This window comes from Oncorhynchus keta, chromosome 13 (genome assembly GCF_023373465.1).
Source record: "Oncorhynchus keta strain PuntledgeMale-10-30-2019 chromosome 13, Oket_V2, whole genome shotgun sequence".
In the NCBI taxonomy this organism is placed as follows: Eukaryota; Metazoa; Chordata; class Actinopteri; order Salmoniformes; family Salmonidae; genus Oncorhynchus; species Oncorhynchus keta.
In genome coordinates this window covers 32,479,142-32,492,142 of record NC_068433.1, presented here as the reverse complement: position 1 = coordinate 32,492,142, position 13,001 = coordinate 32,479,142, and the positions used below count along the sequence as shown (strand labels likewise).

Here is a 13,001-nt window from a genome sequence, read left to right as displayed (position 1 = left end):
CTGATCTCTTCAGTAAGGCCATTCTACTGCCAATGTTTGTTTATGGAGATTGCGTGGCTGTGTGCTCGGTTTTATACACCTGTCAGCAACGGGTGTGGCTGAAATAGCTGAATCCTCTAAATTTGAAGGGGTGTCCACATGCTTTTGTATATATAGTGTACTTTTCTAATACTTGATTTTGGTTTGGCAGGTACAATGGACGCAATGAAATAGTCCCAAAAGTGCATGTATTTGACTAAGGTCTGTCTTAGTACTCAATCTTGTTTGTCCTATCAATTAACTCACTGAACTCAATGAACAATACTATATCTAAGTTGACTTGATTTGAGTTTATTTTACACTTCTAGAGCTACGTATTGTAATGACTATTGACTAATACTATATGACTACTAACTGATATACACAATGGAAGGTTAGGTCTGTGTAAGAGAGATTTGAATTACCTGGCTGTCCGGCGGGTCCTGGGTCTCCCTTGCGGCCGGGGGCTCCACTGAATCCTGGGGGTCCCTCAGGACCGGAGTCTCCTGGCTGACCGGGTTGACCTGGAACAGACCAGAGGACTCATCAGTGACCTTATATACCTCCCAAGTGGAAATCTCTCTTCGCTAGCTCTAGTAACTAGCTAATGATAACGAACTGCAGGTAACTGCAGCTTCAAGCATCCTCTGGTAAGTATTAAGCTAATTGTAATTAACTTTATGAACTGAATATAAAACTCTCCTTTGGCAAACAGACACTGGGTGTGACAGTCCACTGACCTGAGAGTCCCTCCAGCCCGGGGGGTCCTGTGGCACCACGCCCGCCTGGTAGACCTGAAGGGCCGGGGGAGCCACGCTCTCCCTTCAGCACGATGGGGGCTGGAGCAAAACCTGGGTCACCTGGGGGTCCTGAGATCAAAGATGACAACGAGAGAGGTTTCAGAGAAGAGGAGCGGGGTACACCAGAGATGGCAGTCAGAGTTTTTGGGAGTGTGTGTAGGTGTGTCTATGTGTGTATGTGTGTGTGTGTGTGTGTGTGTGTGTGTGTGTGTGTGTGTGTGTGTGTGTGTGTGTGTGTGTGTGTGTGTGTGTGTGTGTGTGTGTGTGTGTGTGCCTGCGCAGAGGGGATGAGGGGTGAAGACTCACCAGCAGGGCCACCATCTCCGGGGTCTCCAGGGAGACCAGATGGTCCAGGGATTCCAGAATCTCCCTTTGGTCCTGAGGTAGAGAGGGAGAGATTTAGAGAGGGGGGGGAGTAGTGAGAGAGGTGGAGAGGAAGGGAAATAAGGGAGATGAGGGAATATTGTCTACAGAGATACCTATGATGGGACATTTACATACCAGTGGTCACAAACCTTTTCAAAATTCAAGCCGAGAACTACCACTCAGATATTTTTTTTTTACATGACTTAAAAAACTTAAGCCTAACATTAACCAATTAAAAACAGTTTTGCAGAAATTATGTTTGTGCAATAGGCTGTAGGCCCAATACATTATCACTGCATATTGGCTACACTTTTATTGCCCTGCCAATATTGTTCTTCTCAGACCATTTTGAAATGTTATTTACACGTTTTAGGTATATGATCACACTGGTAATATATCATTTGTTCTATTACTTGTGAGGCGCAGCTGAGTGAACATAATAATACACTTTTTTTCTTATGGACAGACGGCCTGCATCTGATGGTCAGTCTGAGGGGAGGGAGGGAGGGAGCAGCTACCTCTCGCCCGACGACTCACCGTCCCTCCTTTTTCCCTCCCTCTGCTGAGAAAAGGAGACACAGTCTTCCAGCTAATGGCGAAACTTAAGTCTAACTGCATTATTTCTTCCTCATGCACCAATTCATGATGTTAGTCCTATGACCAGAGAAAGTGAAATATTCCTCGGTATTAAAAAAGATACAAGCCGCCAATAATAACAACGCAATCTGCACTCATTCGTTGCAGCTGAGGTGCTGGTTGTAGGGTGAGTGGAAGTAGGAAGAACGCACATTTTATGGCTTACAAAAGTGTTGAACCAAAAGTGTTGACAGTGCGGAGTAACTTAAACACAAACTTACTTATAAAAACATCAGCTCTTCGCTGTTTTCGTTGAGTCTCTCTCTAATCATGGTTTTGAAAGCCTTGAAATCTCATATTATCAACCTTGCTGTCTATGGCGTGAGGAAACTCTGCAGACACAGTGATCTGAGCTATCTGATTGGCCAGTGGTAGGCCTATAGGTACACTTGATTTGCTCTCTGGACCCCTTGGCGGGGTTCTACCTTCAGACACATGAAATGGTTCAAAATGTAAACACTTTGCCTTATCGGTACTAGGGCTGCTGAATCAAGTGCACCTAACACCAACAGTGCAAAAGTAATTTTAAAAAAATAAGAACGCGAGGCTTTATCATTTTTTTTACAGAAATGTTTGATGATCAACTAGGAATGGGAACGTTATTCCTGACTGACCTGGGAATCCGGGAACTCCAGGCAGTCCGATGTCTCCCTTCAACCCTTTGCCACCAGGAAGGCCAGCATTACCCTGGTCACATGATAGGAGAGAGGCCAGGGGTCATGTAATATCCCAATCCCAGATGCAATGTTCAATTTACTTCATACAATCCCAAAGCAACCCATAGCCCCTATCCCCCGAGTAAGTGTCTCTATTTGACACATCCTGCTATCAATGGGGGAAGGAGATCCAAGGATCTAAGTTGACTGGTTCCTTACCGGGAATCCGGGTGATCCGAAATCTCCCTTCGCTCCAGGGAAACCAGGCGATCCAGGAATTCCGGAAATTCCCTTCTCACCTTTGGTCCCTCCGCTGCCGACAGGGCCACGGGGACCTTCGGAGCCAGGAGGACCTTCGCACGAATAGGTCAAAGGTTAGAGATCAAAGATAACACTCATCTCAACCTGACATTATAACAAATAACAATAATAATAACCATAGAGATAAAACTAGATCCAGTTGATCTATCTCCATGGTTACTGTATAACACTAACATCAACAGTCAACATAGCATAAAACTGCATGCGTACATACAACTATTTAAAAACAGCATAAATACAGTATAAAGGAGGAGACTTGAGTGTGTGTTCAAGTGTGTTTTGTGTATTGCGGGGTGTACAGTGTCTGTGTAGGCTATAGTCTTTTGTTAGGCTTCACAACCCATCCTGAAAAGTAAAATGTGGTTAACAAATCATCAACAATGGTTAAGTTGTAACCAAATCAACAAAATGCTAGCCTGAGTGCCAGTCTGTTTGTGCTACCATGCTAACAATGACAGCAACGAGTTGGCAAGAGCACAAACGGATCTGGGACCAGGCCAAACAAAATGTACACAGATCAGTTTCATCACAAGAGAACAACAAAGGTCATCATCATCAAACCATTGATTCTAACCTGGAGGACCTAGGTATCCCAGAATTCCGGGAATAGCAGAGCCGGTGCGGCAGAATGTGAAGGGTTTAAAACAAGAGGCAAGAGTTAGCATAGATAGATACACCATCAGGCTAACGTCTGACACAACCAAACCTCAGGGCAAACCATATGTTATGTTTGTGATTCAATATTGTTATTTCATTTAAATTAATACCTGTTTGGGATTTGGCTGTGTACATATAAGATACAGTGAACTTATTTCTAAAAGCTAAATAGTGCTTGTTCTTACATATGTGAAGTTAATGGAAAAAATGCTAACAACTTATTATCTTTAAACTACATGCTAAATTCATGCTTATCAACTACATTTTCAAGACATTTGTCAATTCCAAGTTGAACAGAATGACAATGACTGTTTTTAGTGTTAGAGGTTTGTCTGTCAGCTAATCAATAATTCATTCATCAGAAATAGTGTCTGTTAAAAAAGGTATTGATTATTGAAAGATGTATGTTACCACATACTGTACATTCTAAAACATGCCAAAATAATTTCAAGCAAAAGTTCAAATCATTTTAGTTATGGTTATTTGACCAGTGTGACTACTCAATCAGAAGAAAAGTGAGATTAGCAGGAGTAAAAAAGGATGGATCAGAAAATTAATAAATAAAATAATTCATAAATACTAAATCCAAGATCCAAGATCAATCAGCAACACAGTGAGGTTAAGGGTTCTAGATTTGTATTCTAGACCAGGAGAACATGCAGTAGAACAGATGCCTGTGTACTGGAACTCTGACCTTCGGGACCTGGGTACGGACGAACGTGTCATCAGAGGGGGAGGGGCCACACCACAGGGGGTGGAGCCAAGACACAGGAAACAGGAAGTACATGTCATACCATCGCTCTCATCCCCCCACAACTGGAGATGACGCCTATCCTGGCACAGAGCTGGGCTAGTAGTACTGGGCTCAATACAGCTCTCTATAATATATTATATATGTACATGTACACTGAGTATACAACTGCTCTTTCCATGACATAGACTGACCAGGTGAATCCAGGTGAAAGCTATGATCCCTTATTGATGTCACTTGTTAAAAGCACTTCAATCATTGCACAATTTAGACATGGATTGTGTATGTGTGCCCTTTAGAGGGTGAATGGTCAAAACAAATATGCAAGTGCCTTTGAAAGGGGTATGGTAGTAGATGCCAGGCACACTGGTTTATGTCAAGAACTGCAACGCTGCTGGGTTTTTCCTGCTCAACAGTATCAAGAATGGTCCAACACCCAAAGTACATCCAGCCAACTTGACACATCTGTGGGAAGCATTGGAGTCAACATGCGCCGGCATTCCTGTGGAACGCTTTCGACACCTTGTAGAGTCCATGCCCAGACATACTGAGGCTGTTCTGAGGGCAAAGGGAAGGTGGAAGGTGTTCCTAATGTTTGGTATAATCAGTGTATTCGTAGCTCTCCAATGTAAGAGACACTTTTGGGAGATATTTTGAGAATCAAGATGATAAAAAATCTTACTTAAAGTTCGGCGCAAGTGATGTGAGGAAATCGATTTAGAGGATGGCATAGAGCAGGGGTGTCAATTTTTTTTTTTTAAATGTCATTTTTAAAATATATATTATTTTGGCAGGGGGGGGTTGGGGGGAGAAACTAATTTCTACACAAAACTGTGTAGAAATTATAATGGACCTGCATTCATATAGTTGTTGATGGTTTTACAGCTCACTAACAATAACCAAAATGAAAGCTAGAAAGTCGGGGAGCACTAAAAATGTTTTTAAAAATGATGGACAGAGGACAACATTTTTTTGCAAATTTTGACTGCGAGAAAATATTACAGGTTTCCAGTGCGGCCCTCAGGACCTCAAGACCGAATGCGGCACCAGGTCAAAGTTAGTTTGACACCGCCTGGTATAAAGAATTATAGACCTATAGTGATCTCCTTTTAGACACCTTATCAATGTAACTAAGCCTAAGGGAGTTGGAATTAAATCTGGAATTAAAACATGTTTAATTGTGGTCTTAATCTTCTAACAGCCCAACTCTGTGCTATAGTCTGGCGTTGTGATTCAGGTGCTGAGGTACGGTTGGACACACATGGCCCATGCAGGACAAACAGTTGACTGACACACTGTGGGAGAAACAGAGACGAGTCACAGTCAAACCTTCTCAGTCTTACCTAGACTCCAGTAGCCTATTGATAATACTGGATCCACTGTGTTGTGGTCTAGGGACTCAGAACCACAATGGAAATAAGTATTTAAAATGTATGTATTGTGTGAATATGTATATTTTTTGGGGCTGGCTAATAAAATCAATCAATCATCAATCAGTGTTCAGTTGAACAGTGTATTATTCCCTTAATAGATGACACTGATCTAGAGTGAGAACACGTTATAGTTCATTCCTTAACTGTATAATACAGGGGTTCAATGCTCTATGGGCAGCCAATGAGATCTATTTGACCGACTACGCCAACGTTGTATTGGATACGTTCAGTCAAACCCATCGATACCCCTTTGACTTACAACACTCTTCTCACTTTATTAGATAATGGTGGTGATACATCTTCTTTCTAGATAGTCTAGGTTCTTTGTTGTTGAATCCACCAAATATTTGTTTTCGAGGCTTTTGAAACCCCTCCTCTAATGCATAGTTAGACCTGTTACAGGTTTGACTCGAGTTCGTCTGCTTCACACCAAAGTCACACAATTAGACAATTAGGATATAAAACACCAAACAACACACGAGACACACGCACATCAACCCTGTGGAGAGATGGACAGATCAGGATCCGTTCCCCCCTGCAACCGAAAGGGGAGGGAGAGGGGGTGAGGAGACACAAGGATGGAGAGATGATTGACAAACAGATGGCTGGATTGATGGATGGATGGATGGATGGATGGAGGACGTAGACAACAACGTGTGGTCACCCCCCATGCTCTGATGTTGGGGGCGTAGCTGGAACCCAGACGGCGAGTGAGACACAGTGATTGGTGCGTGTTGGCGGCGCACACCAACATTGTGTATAGTGAGGGGGTAAGGGGGTGGGGGACGTTTGGTTGCATAGTGGTGGTGGTGGTGATACAATCAGTTCGGTTCAGTGCTCAGTGTATCACAACGATGGTGATTTGAGTGACAGTGTATGTTTATGCTCAGTGACATATAGCTGATCTGGGACCAGTGTTGATTGACAAAGAGGTTCACATATCATGCAAATCAATGGGATTAACATAAAGCATTCACATAAAGAGCTGCAGGTAGGCCATGTTTGCTGCCTGGTTTTTACTTGGGTATGTGTGTGTGTGTCTCATGTGTCAGAGAGAAAATATATCAATAATCTATCTTTCGAATTTCCTTCCCAGTCCACAATTTGATACATTTTAAACTTTTAACTATACTATACACTACAACCAGGAGGCTCCAGACTTCAAAATGTCCAGAAAACCAGGCAGCAACATTGGCTAAAAAGTGATCGAGTGGTCAATTCATAACATACCTCCTCTTCCAGGGGGTCCGGGGGGGCCGGCGTTACCTTTGGGACCCTGGAGGGCCACACCTGGTGCGCCAGGGGGCCCAACGCTGCCAGGGGACCCAGGCAGGCCAGAGAAACCCATCTCTCCCTTCTGACCAGGGAAGCCAGGGCTACCGGAAGAACCAGGGGCGCCAAGATCTCCCTTAGCACCTGTGGGGAACCGATGGCAAAAACACAAGCTCCTTTCATAAGAATCCCTTTTATTCACCAAGTACATTGACACACACTCAGATTGTGACCTGGTGAAATGGTGCTGCCAGCAATAGACAGATGTAAAGGAAGAACACAGCTGGAGGGATTTACACACAGTCAACATACAGCATAAACAACGGAAATAAAGTAAAGTGACGATTGCAGGACGTTGGTAGTAGTAGTTAGTAGAGTAGTGGTGGTTGTTGTCGACTTCTATTGGTAGAAAAATAGATGGCGATTGCTATTTAAGTTGTATATGGTCTAGAGTCGGTTATCAGCTACCGTCTGATCTCTGTAGTGGATGGTTTGCCTGTCATTCAGGAGCTAGTGTAGAGTGTATGTATGGTTTGTGTGAGAGTAACAAAGACAGTCAGTCAGGTGGGGGTGAGTCTCACCTGGTAATCCTGGGAGACCAGGAGAACCGGGGCCACCAAAACCAGGAAGACCTGTAGGACAAGACGATCATGGGAAAAAGAGGGGTTTCGTTTTAGACATCCATCAAATAATAAAACACTTTGGTCTTACTGCATAATATCACCATAACAAGCGCTAAATCCTTGGATAATTTAGTTTTATCAATTTGACTACAACTTTGGGGTATTGTCGACAGCAATCCCAGATTGCTCCTTTAAGTGACTACGCCAACTACCTGGGTCTCCTTTGACTCCCGCTGGTCCAGGGATTCCGTCACGACCCGCCTGACCCTTGTCCCCTGGGAACCCAGGTGATCCGGCACGGCCGTTCTCTCCCGGTCGACCGGGTGGTCCGCTGAGACCGGGGTTACCGGGGATACCATCCAGACCCTTAGGCCCGGGAATCCCGGGAGAACCTAGAGGAAGTACCAGAAAGACAGCCGGACAGATTTAATGACATAGGTAGCTGGATATGATATGAAGGCTTGGAAGAATATCATACACATGATTCTTATTTTACTAGCCAATGCTCGTGGTTAGACCGTAGCACCGTAACCATTAGTTACCTTGGAATCCTGGGAGGCCGGGGTCACCTTTGGCGCCAGGGCCGCCAGGAAACCCTGGAAGACCTGGTGTTCCGGGAGTTCCTTTTACTCCGTTTTGTCCGGGGAATCCTGACTGACCGGGCTCACCCTGAGAGAGAGAGAGAGAGAGAGAGAGAGAGAGAGAGAGAGAGAGAGGGGGATAAGGGAGAGAGGAGAGAGAGAGAGAGAGCAGGAGAGAGAGAGAGAGAGAGAGAGAGAGAGAGAGAGAGAGAGAGAGAGAGAGAGAGAGAGAGAGCAGGAGAGAGGGAGAGAGAGGGATAAGGGAGAGAGAGAGAGAGAGAGAGAGAGAGAGAGAGAGAGAGAGAGAGAGAGAGAGAGCAGGAGAGCAGGAGAGAGGAGAGAGAGGGAGAGAAAGAGAGAGGGATAGGGGATAAGGGATAGAGAGAGAGAGAGAGAGAGCAGGAGAGGGGGAGAGGAAGTGAGAGGGATAAGGGATAAAGAGAGAGAGAGAGAGAGAGCAGGAGAGAGAGAGAGAGAGAGCAGAGAGAGGGAGAGAGAGCAGGAGAGAGGGAGAGAGAGCAGGAGAGAGGGATAAGGGATAAGGGATAGAGAGAGAGAGAGGGAGAGGAAGAGAGAGGGATAAGGGAGAGAGAGAGAGAGAGAGAGAGAGAGGGAGAGAGAGAGAGAGAGAGAGAGAGAGAGAGAGAGAGAGAGAGAGAGAGAGAGAGAGAGAGAGAGAGAGAGAGAGAGAGAGAGAGAGGGAGAGAGAGAGAGAGAGAGAGAGAGAGAGAGAGAGAGAGAGAGAGAGAGAGAGAGAGAGAGAGAGAGAGCAGGAGAGAGGGAGAGAAAGTTGCATTGCAGACGATGAAGCAGATTTTCCATATTACTCAAATATCATTCAGAATGAGTATACAGTTCCCTTTGAAACAGGTAAACTCATCTAAACTTGGACAGAGATCTAGACTTATGCTTAAAGGTACACACGGTTCTATGCGGTACTGGTTCTATATGGTTCTAGATGGTTCTAACGGGTTCTAGAGTAGAGGGTTCCATACCTTGGGACCTGTAGCTCCTGGGGAACCAAAGCCAGGGGAACCGGGCTCTCCCTTAGCTCCAGGGAACCCTGATGCTCCTGAACTACCGGGTCCACCCGACCGACCTGATTGACCCGGAGTTCCTTTCGCCCCTGTGGGTCCTGTGACATCATCATAAATGGACAATAAGATTGGTGTAGTCGGATAAATAGAGTTCGGTGACAACATTCTAACTAATTGTTATTAATCTAGCAATCAATATATGGATCAAACTGTATTTGTATAGTTGTTTTTTCCATCATTAAACTGTTACAGAACACCTGCTGTAACAAAATAAAAGTATTCAGGTATGTCAATTCATAACGGCCAGCGTTTCTATGAACATGGAGAGCTGAGAGTGGCCAAACCTCGGGCTTATGGGATGTCTTTACAAGTCTTTATATTTCAGTGTGTAGAACATAGGAATGACAGGTCAATAAACATAACATTTCGGTGATGGTGGGGATATGAGGTTATAGAACATGATGGTGATGATATGAGGTTATAGAACATGATGGTGATGGTGGGGATATGAGGTTATAGAACATGATGGTGATGGTGGGGATATGAGGTTATAATACATGATGGTGGGGATATGAGGTTATAATACATGATGGTGGGGATATGAGGTTATAGAACATGATGGTGATGATATGAGGTTTTGGAACATGATTGTGATGGTGGGGATATGAGGTTATAGAACATGATGGTGGGGATATGAGGTTATAATACATGATGGTGGGGATATGAGGTTATAGAACATGATGGTGATGGTGGGGATATGTGGTTATAGTACATGATGGTGGGGATATGAGGTTATAGAACATGATGGTGATGGTGGGGATATGAGGTTATAGAACATGATGGTGATGGTGGGGATATGAGGTTATAGAACATGATGGTGGGGATATGAGGTTATAGAACATGATGGTGATGGTGGGGATATGAGGTTATAGAACATGATGGTGATGGTGGGGATATGAGGTTATAGAACATGATGGTGGGGATATGAGGTTATAGAACATGATGGTGATGGTGGGGATATGAGGTTATAGAACATGATGGTGGGGATATGAGGTTATAGAACATGATGGTGATGGTGGGGATATGAGGTTATAGAACATGATGGTGGGGATATGAGGTTATAGAACATGATGGTGATGGTGGGGATATGAGGTTATAGAACATGATGGTGGGGATATGATGTTATAGAACATGATGGTGATGGTGGGGATATGAGGTTATAGAACATGATGGTGGGGATATGAGGTTATAGAACATGATGGTGATGGTGGGGATATGAAGTTATAGAACATGATGGTGATGGTGGGATATGATGGTGGGGGTATAGAACATGATGGTGGGGATATGAGGTTATAGAACATGATGGTGGGGATATGAGGTTATAATACATGATGGTGGGGATATGAGGTATAGAACATGATGGTGGGGATATGAGGTTATAGAACATGATGGTGGGGATATGTGGTTATAGAACATGATGGTGATGGTGGGGATATGAGGTTATAATACATGATGGTGGGGCTATGAGGTTATAGAAAATGATGGTGGGGATATGAGGATATAGAACATAATGGTCATGATGGGGATATGAGGTTATAGAACATGATGGCAGGGATATGAGGTTATAGAACATGATGGTGGGGATATGAGGTTATAGAACATGATGGTGGGGATATGAGGTTATAGAAAATGATGGTGGGGATATGAAGTTATAGAACATGATGGTGATGGTGGGGATATGAGGTTATAGAACATGATGGTGGGGATATGAGGTTATAGAACATGATGGTGGGGATATGTGGTTATAGAACACGATGGTGATGGTGGGGATATGAGGTTATAATACATGATGGTGGGGCTATGAGGTTATAGAAAATGATGGTGGGGATATGAGGTTATAGAACATGATGGTGATGGTGGGGATATGAGGTTATAGAACATGATGGTGGGGATATGAGGTTATAGAACATGATGGTGGGGATATGAGGTTATAGAACATGATGGTGATGGTGGGGATATGAAGTTATAGAACATGATGGTGATGGTGGGGATATGAGGGTATAGAACATGATGGTGGGGATATGAGGTTATAGAACATGATGGTGGGGATATGAGGTTATAGAACATGATGGTGGGGATATGAGGTTATAGAACATGATGGTGGGGATATGAGGTTATAGAACATGATGGTGATGGTGGGGATATGAGGTTATAGAACATAATGGTGGGGATATGAGGTTATAGAACATAATGGTGGGGAGTTGAGGTTATAGAACATGATGGTGGGGATATGAGGTTATAGAACATGATGGTGGGGATATGAGGTTATAGAACATGATGGTGGGGATTTGAGGTTATAGAACATGATGGTGAGGATATGAGGTTATAGAACATGATGGTGATGGTGGGGATATGAGGATATAGAACATGATGGTGATGGTGGGGATATGAGGTTATAGAACATAATGGCGATGGTGGGGATATGAGGTTATAGAACATGATGGTGGGGATATGAGGTTATAATACATGATGGTGGGGATATGAGGTTATAGAACATGATGGTGATGGTGGGGATATGAGGTTATAGAACATGATGGTGATGGTGGGGATATGAGGTTATAGAACATAATGGTGGGGATATGAGGTTATAGAACATGATGGTGATGGTGGGGATATGAGGTTATAGAACATGATGGTGGGGATATGAGGTTATAGAACATGATGGTGATGGTGGGGATATGAGGTTATAGAACATGATGGTGATGGTGGGGATATGAGGTTATAGAACATGATGGTGGGGATATGAGGTTATAGAACATGATGGTGGGGATATGAGGTTATAGAACATGATGGTGATGGTGGGGATATGAGGTTATAGAACATGATGGTGATGGTGGGGATATGAGGTTATAGAACATGATGGTGGGGATATGAGGTTATAGAACATGATGGTGGGGATATGAGGTTATAGAACATGATGGTGATGGTGGGGATATGAGGTTATAGAACATGATGGTGATGGTGGGGATATGAGGTTATAGAACATGATGGTGGGGATATGAGGTTATAGAACATGATGGTGATGGTGGGGATATGAGGTTATAGAACATAATGGTGGGGATATGAGGTTATAGAACATAATGGTGGGGAATTGAGGTTATAGAACATGATGGTGATTGTGGGGATATGAGGTTATAACACATGATGGTGGGGATATGAGTTTATAGAACATGATGGTGGGGATATGAGTTTATAGAACATGATGGTGGGGATATGAGTTTATAGAACATGATGGTGGGGATATGAGTTTATAGAACATGATGGTGATGGTGGGGATATGAGTTTATAGAACATGATGGTGATGGTGGGGATATGAGTTTATAGAACATGATGGTGATGGTGGGGATATGAGTTTATAGAACATGATGGTGATGGTGGGGATATGAGGTTATAGAACATGATGGTGGGGATATGAGGTTATAGAACATGATGGTGGGGATATGAGGTTATAGAACATGATGGTGATGGTGGGGATATGAGGTTATAGAACATGATGGTGGGGATATGAGGTTATAGAACATGATGGTGGGGATATGAGGTTATAGAACATGATGGTGGGGATATGAGGTTATAGAACATGATGGTGGGGATATGAGGTTATAGAACATAATGGTGGGGATATGAGGTTATAGAACATGATGGTGATGGTGGGGATATGAGGTTATAGAACATGATGGTAGGGATATGAGGTTATAGAACATGATGGTGGGGATATGAGGTTATAGAACATGATGGTGATGGTGGGGATATGAGGTTATAGAACATAATGGTGGGGATATGAGGTTATAGA

General features: G+C 43.7%; 1 protein-coding gene across 1 annotated transcript in view; it reads right to left on the bottom strand.

Moving 5' to 3' along the window:
- Positions 1-13,001, bottom strand: part of col4a5 (collagen, type IV, alpha 5 (Alport syndrome)) — a 79,784-nt gene that overhangs the window by 8,521 nt on the left and 58,262 nt on the right. Inside the window, exons 34-43 of the mRNA XM_052460006.1 lie at positions 9,110-9,249; positions 8,076-8,202; positions 7,746-7,925; positions 7,492-7,542; positions 6,869-7,054; positions 2,696-2,829; positions 2,435-2,507; positions 1,125-1,196; positions 759-887; positions 444-542 (exon numbers count right to left, since the gene is read on the bottom strand). Coding sequence (XP_052315966.1) covers positions 444-542; positions 759-887; positions 1,125-1,196; positions 2,435-2,507; positions 2,696-2,829; positions 6,869-7,054; positions 7,492-7,542; positions 7,746-7,925; positions 8,076-8,202; positions 9,110-9,249 — 1,191 coding nt within the window. The remainder of the gene's footprint in view (positions 1-443; positions 543-758; positions 888-1,124; positions 1,197-2,434; positions 2,508-2,695; positions 2,830-6,868; positions 7,055-7,491; positions 7,543-7,745; positions 7,926-8,075; positions 8,203-9,109; positions 9,250-13,001) is intronic.